Source organism: Cavia porcellus, unplaced genomic scaffold (genome assembly GCF_034190915.1).
Source record: "Cavia porcellus strain 051 isolate PalLab524CR breed Dunkin Hartley unplaced genomic scaffold, mCavPor4.1 scaffold_25, whole genome shotgun sequence".
In the NCBI taxonomy this organism is placed as follows: Eukaryota; Metazoa; Chordata; class Mammalia; order Rodentia; family Caviidae; genus Cavia; species Cavia porcellus.
This window is the reverse complement of record NW_026947508.1, coordinates 11,892,303-11,900,743: the sequence shown is the minus strand read 5'-3', so window position 1 is coordinate 11,900,743 and position 8,441 is coordinate 11,892,303. Positions and strand designations below refer to the sequence as shown.

Genomic DNA, 8,441 nt, shown 5'->3' with positions numbered 1-8,441 from the left:
AGGTGGCCCACTCTGCCAGCACCTCGAGTTTGGGTTTTCAGTCTCCACAACTTTGGAAAGAAATTCTGTGTACTGCTTAAGCCCCCAGGCAATGCAAGTTGACTAATACACACTCTAAAGATACGTAGAAAGGAGACAAAGACAATCAGAATTTTAAAATCGTACTTTTAAGAAAAACTGCAAACCAGGTGTGCTGGTGCCCATCTATACTGCTAGTATTTGAGAGGCTGAGGGAGAAAGACCACAAGTTTGAGACCAACCTGGGCAAGTTTGTAAGACTCAGTCTCAAAAAAAAGAGATGTAGTTTAGGGATAGAGCACCCTTGAGTTCTATCCCTATATAGTAATAAACCAATAAATATTAATGTTAAATAAATCAACAACATTAGTACCAATAATTAAACTTGAGCACCGCTGTGGACCTGGCACTGTTATAAAGAGTCCTACCCTGTAATATATATGGCATTTTACATCTACTTTAAAGAGGAGAACTGAGGCATAGCAGGGGTGGAACATTTCTGGTAAAGGAGGGATTCGGTCAAGTTTGGGAGGAAAGACTGGAGCTAGGACAGCGTGGGGAAGAGGACCCATGACCCGAAGGGAAGGTCCGGTCTGCCTGTCAGTCCGCCTAGGAAAGTCAACAGCACAGGGATGGAGTAGCCCTGCCCCCTACGTCTCCATGGCAACGGGCGCCTCCGCACCACGTGGTGTCGCTGAAGATTGTGCGGAAGCCGTCCCGGGCCAGGCGAGGTGGTGGAGAACTGCGGGGCTTTTTAAAGGGCCATCTCCACCGCAGCCGGTGGCCTGGGGGAACTGCTGACGTTGAAGGCTGGGTGGCCCTGAGATCGGGATCCAGGAGGTGGAGGAGAGACAGATGTGTGTGATTCTCCCCTCCCCGTCCCCCGGAAGTGGTAAGAAACGGATCCTTTAAGGAGGAATTGTGCAAACATTCTGCCTGGGCAGTAATGCGATGCCTGCCCAGGAGCAGGGGCAGGGGTAGGGAATTGCCCTTCCGAGCGGTGAGCTGGGACTGTGGGAGAGGGAGAGAGTTAGGAGGGGTCACCCGGCCGGCTTCGGGTAGTTACGCCTCCCATCCTCGCTCTCCACGTTCTGCACCTTCTATCTGTTGGCGTGCTCAGTCATGGCCAGACCTGCGCACGGCTCCGTGATTGTCCCAGACTGGCACGAGACAGTGGAGGGCAAGGAGTACTTGGCCTGCATCCTGCGCAAGAACCGCCGGCGGGTGTTTGGTAAGTCGTCCCCCCCCACCCCAGCCTTGTCACTTGTCGCTCCCTGAGGAGGCCAGTGTCACCTGTTGCGTGGTGGGTGGGGTTGCATAGAAGCCAGGCAGTAAGGCCTTGCTCCAGTGTGCTCCTTGGCCTTGGCGCTCCTGGAAGCCCCATCCCTGGGTCCCCACCCCCAAATCTCCCCCGAGCTGACTCCATTAACAGAGCTAGGAATGTGGAAACTGCCGAAACTCTGCCACCCTGGGCTCACATTTCCCCTCTCAGCTCCACCGCTAGGGGTCCCGCCGGCCCTCAGAAGCTGAGAGCAGTCTCTTTCATCCCTGTCTGCAGTCCGTGATGTAGTCTGTGAGGCTACCAGCCCAGCGGCCCGGGTCAGCTATCAGAGCCCAGGCATGGGTGGGAGACACGAAACTCTGGCAGTCTTGCCAGACGTGATGGCACACACCTGTGATCCCAGACCCTGGGAGGCTGAGGCAGGAGGATAGCAGGAGTTCGAGATCAGCCTGGGCTACATAGCAAGTCCAGGTTAGCCTGGACTGCAAAGCAAGACCTTGTCTCAAAAAATCAAAAACCCAAAACCAAAAAACTTTGGCAGTCTTAAGACCAGGGAAGGAGGGCAGCCCAGTCTAGGATTTTCAGCTCCTCAGTGTTTAGCCCTGTCATTAGTTTTTTGTTTGTTTCCATGAATTTTATTTGTTTGTTTTTTATGCTGGGGATCAAACTCAGGACCTTGCACTTGCCAAGCAGGCACTTATGCCACTGAGCTGTATCCCTGTCTGTTTCCATGTGTGTGTGTGTGTGTGTGTGTGTGTGTAAAATTTGCTGTTTTTTGTTTGTTTGTTTGACACAGAATCTTACCATGTTGTTCACGATAGCTTTCAACTCACTATGTAGCCTAGGCTGATCTCAGATTTGCTGTGATTCTCCTGCCTCTGCCTCCTGAATGCTGGGATTACAGACGTTTGTCACCATATGTTTTCAGTACTTAATACTTACCTTTAGGGCCAGGGACTTAGCTCAGTAGCATAAGCACCTGCCTGGCAAGTGTGAGGTCATGAGTTCAATCCCTGGTGTAAATGAAAAAATACTTACCTTCTCCTTGGGTTTGCTAGTTGTAAGTTTAAAACACCTGTAAAGGTCTCAGTACATTGATTCTATAGGAATTACTTGTAGTAATATAAAAGGGGCTGGGCCCTGGCATTGTGGTGCATGCCTGTATCACCGTGGGGAGGCTGAGGCAGGAGGATCGTTTTGAGTTGCAGGGCGTCCTGGGCTACACAGTGAACTACATAGGGAGACCCTGTCTCAGTAAAACAAGGAGTTTACTGGAATGTGACTCAGCAGTAGAGAGCCCCGGGTTTCAGCCCAGGACAGAGAAAGGGAAGGAGAAAGAGAGAGAAAGAAAGAGAGAAAGATTGTGGACTGTAATTGTGTGTGAGAAATCTAGAACATGTCATAACAGAATTAAACATTTTATGCTTTTTTTTTTTTTTGGTCCCAGGGATTGAACTCATAACCTTGCCCTTGCTAAGCAAATGCTTGAGCCGCTGAGCTAAATCCCTGGCTTATGTATCAAATTTTAAAAGGTGAAGCACAGCTAATAAGTAGAAATAGGTTTTAGTGCATTAACATGAGAGTTGAGGTCGTCTGTGTGTCTTGGGCCTCTGTGAGAACTTCATATGGTCTGTTAGAACTGAAGAAGCCCTTAGATACTGGGTGTGGTGATGCACACATATAATCCCAGCATTGGAAGGCTGAAGCAGGAAGCCTTCAAGTTCAAACCCAGCTGGGGCAATTTAGCAAGACCCTGTCTCAAGATAAACAAAAAGAAGGGATGTAGATCAGTAGTAGGGCACTACTGGGTTTGATCCCCAGCACCACAAAAAAAAAAAAAAAAAAGAAAGAAAGAAAAGAAAAAAGAAGCCCATAGAGATAATGTCATCTGTCCCAGGCCTGCTGAGCAAGTTCAGGACTGACTCCCTGACTACCAGGTTTCTCCCTGCCCAGGGCTGCTTGAGCGGCCACTGCTGTCCCCACCTGTGGCCATTGACACTGCCAGCTACAAGATCTTTGTCTCTGGGAAGACTGGTGTGGGGAAGACTGCGCTGGTGGCCAAGCTGGCTGGCCTGGAGGTGCCCACGGTGCACCACGAAACCCCTGGTGAGTGAGCCCTGCCCAGTGCCATCCTCGGGGACCTTCTCTGAAAGGTCTCTCATTACAACAGCTAGCTAGGGTCTGTCCCCAGGACTCCCCCCCTCCTCTGTGGCCTCAAACAGCCACACTGGCTCCCCTGTCCCACCTGTGCACCAGGGAGTCCTTCAGGGCAAGACTGCTCCTGACATGGGACAGGCCTGTCCCAGCTCAGGGACTGTGCCTCCCACTTCAGATCTGGGGTGCACTGAACCCTGTTCTTTCCTGCTGTCCTATCCCTGTCCACTATCACCTCTCCTATGCTGCACAGCTGACCCTGGTCCTTTCTAGGCATCCAGACCACTGTGGTGTTCTGGCCAGCCAAGCTGCAGGCCAGCAATCGGGTTGTCATGTTCCGCTTTGAGTTCTGGGACTGCGGAGAGTCTGCACTCAAAAAGTTTGACCACATGCTGCCGGTAAGTGGGCTGTGGGCTGGGGCCTGGGGCTCTGGGAGCCTGAGCCAGGCATGAATGAGCTCAGGGTAGAACCCTGAGTCATCAGTGGGACTGGGTCCCAACTGGAACTCCATTCTAGGGCAGCCACTCCTCCTCTGGGCCTCAGTTTCCCCACCTAGCAGAACGAGCTTGTTACTGATTCTCCTGTGTGCCCCACAGCTGATTAGAGGATTCTGGTCCTATGGGTTTGTGGCCATGTGGTCACTTGCCGAGAATTGTCCATCCCTAGGCTTGCAAGGAGAACACAGACGCCTTCCTCTTCCTGTTCTCCTTCACTGACCGTGCCTCCTTTGAAGACCTGCCTGGGCAGCTGGCCCGAATAGCAGGTGAAGCCCCTGGTGTCGTCAGGATGGTCATTGGCTCCAAGTATCCTTTGGGTGGCCCTGGGACAGCAGAGGCTACCCTTGACAAACACAGAGCAGCAGGATCTGAGACCTTGCCCCTGTCCAGCTGTGGGGTCCAGCCGTGGGGTCCAGCTGTGGGCTTTTTCACAAAGGGTGCTACATGGCCACCCCAGTCCCTGGGTGTGGGACCCTGATGGCACAGGCAGCAGAATGCCTGGCCAGGATCCTTGACTGGCCCCTTCCAGATTTGACCAGTACATGCACACGGACGTGCCTGAGCGGGACCTCACCGCCTTCCGGCAGGCCTGGGAACTGCCCCTGCTGCGGGTGAAGAGCGTGCCTGGCCGGCGGCTGGCAGATGGGCACACACTGGATGGCCGGGCAGGGCTGGCCGATGTTGCCCATGTGCTCAATGGCCTCGCTGAGCAGCTGTGGCACCAGGACCAAATAGCAGCCGGCCTGCTTCCCACCCCCACTGACAAGACCCCTGACTGAGAGGTGGTGGCATCATGAGGAGCCCAGGACAGAGGGCAGGACCTTCGGCCTGAGCTAGGGCAGGCATATGGGTTCCATCCTGAGACCTGGCGGGCAAGGTCCCCCTGTAAGGAAGCACCTTCCTGAAGGAAAACATGGCAGTGTGTTCCTTCAGGGCGGGCACAGGACTCCAGGAGAGGGCCCCAGAGTTCAGCTGGGTCCCCACCTGCCCTTCCCCCTTCTGTAGCACCCATGGAGATTGATGGGGGCTCAGCAGCATCCTGGATCTCAAGCAACTTTGACAAAACCTTAGTTGAGGTGACACCATTCACTCTAGCAGATAAACCCTAGAATCCCAGTTGTCCAGCTCTGTAGAATCATTTTCCTCTTGTATAGATCTCACCTCCGGAGGAGAGAAAGTGGATGCCTGTTCAGAGACCGTTCAGAGACCGTGGCATCCCCCAGCTGGCCCTAGGGCACCTACACACAGGGAAAGAGGGCAAGTGGGGAAGGTCCCTGGGCAGCTTCTGTGGGTCAGGCTTAGGCAGAGCACGTTCTGCCCACATCCTTTTGGCCAGCCCATCACCTAATCGCAGGGAGGAACTGAGGTCACCCTCTGGCTCAGGGGGCATGGCCTCCACTCTAGGGCTCTCCTCATCATGAGATTGCCAGGCTGGGCTTGTGAGCCCTGGAGCTAGAAAGCACCAAGGGCAGGGCCAGGGGCAGACCTGGTCAGGTCAGCTGTGAGCCAACCTGAGGCTGCTCTACCCTTGCAAGGCCTGAGAGGACCGGAGCAGGCCCAGCCTGTGTCACCCTGGCTCATCATCTTGATGATACCCTTCCTGCTGCCCCATGGATGAAGCCCTGCCCCGAGTCTGACCCAATTGGGAGGCCCCAAGAACCTAACTACAGTGACCCTCCAAACCAGCTGACCCACAGAGGCACCTTCTGAGCAGGTAGCTCAGCCACTGCACAGGCCACATTTGAATGTGACCACACAACTGCCCCCTCCAGTCGCTGGCATACACATTTTGGGGCTCCTCATTTTGGGGTGCACACCCTACACCCTGGCCCACACATCTGAGAATCTCCATGGCCATGCACACTGGCCTCCTGCTCGCCCTGAACACAGCCCCTGGACTTGTCTGCCCTCCCTGGGTGAATGTTTAGTACCTCCTGACTCCAGCTGATCCCACACTCCTGAATGGGCAGGAGGCTGACACTCAGACCCACAGGCCAGCTGCCAGCCCTGGATCTCAGGGCAATGGTGCATTGTGGGTAGGCCCAGTGAAGGGGAGGGACTGGCTGGGAGCCTCAGCCGCAGGTCCTTGTGTGTTGAGCCCCAGCTCCCCGTGTCTCCCCTAGTGACCTCAGGAGACTAACCCAGACTCTCCCACTGCAAGGCAGCCCTGGGTAGCTCTGCTGTGGTCAGAGGATTGATCCCTCACCTATCATCACCCGGGCCAAGAGGTCCCCAAGGAAAAGCAAAGTCGGAAGGGTCGGTGGAGCTGAACTTAGCCCTGCCACGTCCAAGCTGTGTTCTCAGCCCCTCAGGGCCTGGCCCCAGGGCCACGTTAGCACTCAGTCGGCCACCCACTCAGGCCTCCAGCAGAGGCAGAACTGGGAGCCAGCCAGGCTCCATTAGCTGCGGGCAGTGCCCTGTGGAGGGGACAAAAGAAAATGTACATTTGGGCCAAACTTGTAGAGCTGCCACCCATGCCCACTTTAATATCCTGTTCCTGCTGTCATTCAGATCTTGGTGTGTGAACCTGGCCTGCATTTTCATTCTGCACTGAGCTCCATGAATGATTCAGCCAGTCCCGAACATGATGTCCAGGATGGGTGCCTGAGCCCCAGATGCAGCTCGTCTTCTCAGCCTCGAAGGCAGCTGCTTCTGCAGTGTGAGAGGCCACTGAGAGTGGGGCGAGATGGCACGTGCCTGTAATCTCAGCTGCTCAGGAGGCGGAGGCAGCAGGATGGCAACTTGGAGGCAGGGGCTACTTAGTGGGACCCTAGCTCAGAATTTAAAAATAAAAGGTGCTCGGTGGTAGAGCACCCCAGGGTTAGTCACCCGTACTAAAAGAAAAAAAAAAAAAGAAAAGGTCACCAGGGACTGAACGAAGTAGTAAGCACTTGTGACCCCCAACTACTTAGGAGGCTGAGGCAGGAGGACAGAATTCAAAGGCAGCCTGGAATGCATATGACAACTTGTCTAAGTCAGGGCAATTTAGTGACTCGAATTCGAGGCCAGTCTGTGCTTTGTAGTAAATTCAAGGCCAGCCTGACCTACATAGCAAAACCCTGTCTCAAAAACACAAATAAGTAAAAGGGCTGGGGTGTATGTCAGTGCAAAGGCCCAAGGTTCAATTGCCAGTTCCAGAAAATGAAACAAAGCAAGAGCAGGACCCCCTCTTAAAGGGTGTCAGGAATTCCACCAGTAGGGTGAGCATCATCGCCCGAAGGCACCTTTGAGACTCCCTGGTGAGAAGGGAGGGGTGACAGTTATACCCCCAGGCTGGTTTAGGGGTGGATCCTGAGCTAGAGGACATAAATGGAACAGTGGTGGCCCTGGTCATTTCTCAGGGTCCTGGAGCCTCTAGAGTGAGGATCTGGGGGACCAGAAGGAAGAGAGACTGTCTTCTCTGGGGGAGGACTGGGGTACGTACAGCCAGGCCTACTCCTGGTGTCTCTCAGAGTCAGAATCCGCCAGCCTCCTCCTCTGCCCTCCCTACATCCTACAGACGGGGAGACTGAAGCCAAGGTTGCAGGGCCCGGAAGCAGCTCTGATGTTCCTAGCGCTCTGTACCCCCAACAACCGTGCCTCCAGGCCCTGCCCCTCACAGGCTCCCACCTTGTTCTGCTCTTTGTCCTACAACCTGGGCCTGCTCGGTGCTGGTGACCCCACTTCCCTTCTGTCCCAGCCTTGCCTGGTCACACTGGGCTATGGCAGAGCTCCTGCCTGATCCTGGAGGAGCCTGGTGTGCAGGTGCCAGACATTCAGGTCCTGCTGGGCCAGCAGGGTCCTTTGGTGAGTCCTAGGTAGAGATGAGCATCCTGGTCATGCCCTAGGTCATTTTATTCCCCGGGCAACATGGTGCCAGCTGTGCCCTCCTTATTCCAGGCTCAGACTAGGGGAGGATGGTGTGTGGTCTGATAGAGGCAGGGAGCTCAGGGTCCAGGGCAGTTTGGAGGGTGTGGAGGTGAATCACCCTAGCACTTTAGGGTAAGGCTGGGGCAGTAGGAAGGGACTGGAGCTTTCGGGGGAAAGGTCCAGGAGGAAAACAGAACCAAGTGACCTTGGACTGTCTCTAATTCCCATGTGCCCTGTTGACATATTTTCATGTGGACCAAACAATAGCACCCACTTCTCTGAACTGTGAGGAGTGCAAACACATGAAATGTGTAGCATGGCACCCGGTACCAAATTAAGGGCACAGTGAACGCTGGCACCTGCCATTGTCCCTGTGGTGGTGGTTCTTGTGCTGAGCGCCTTGGTGAGGGGAGAGAGGGGGTGGAGGGCTGGGTGGAGAACCTACTGGGACCTGCAACAGTGCCTGCTGGTGCAGACCACAAATCTGTCTGCACCCCACAGCAGCAGTTATTCCCAGACTACAGGAGCAATTTTCTCCAGAGATGGAAAAACCAAAAACCATGATACCCAGCTGGGTGAGGTGACTCATGCCTGTAATCTCAGCATTCTGGGAGCCTGAGGCAAGAGGACTACAAATTTGA

The 8,441-nt window shown here is 54.4% G+C and overlaps 1 protein-coding gene across 1 annotated transcript; it reads left to right on the top strand.

Annotated features, from left to right (window-relative positions):
- The first annotated feature begins 704 nt into the window (after positions 1–704).
- On the top strand, positions 705–6,477 carry Cplane2 (ciliogenesis and planar polarity effector complex subunit 2). The gene is made up of 6 exons (XM_003471170.5): positions 705–910; positions 1,139–1,249; positions 3,254–3,406; positions 3,728–3,852; positions 4,121–4,257; positions 4,481–6,477. Exons 1-6 carry the CDS (start codon positions 874–876, stop codon positions 4,728–4,730), a joined length of 813 nt encoding a protein of 270 aa, XP_003471218.2. The 5' UTR covers positions 705–873; the 3' UTR covers positions 4,731–6,477.
- Positions 6,478–8,441: the final 1,964 nt, after the last annotated feature.

Coding starts and splice junctions, on each gene's coding strand:
- Cplane2 (XM_003471170.5), top strand. CDS start 874: ATGTGTGTGATTCTCCCCTCCCCGTCCCCCGGAAGTG. Junction 3,407..3,727: donor GGTGCACCACGAAACCCCTG/GTGAGTGAGCCC, acceptor GGTCCTTTCTAG/GCATCCAGACCACTGTGGTG. Junction 3,853..4,120: donor AGTTTGACCACATGCTGCCG/GTAAGTGGGCTG, acceptor GTCCATCCCTAG/GCTTGCAAGGAGAACACAGA.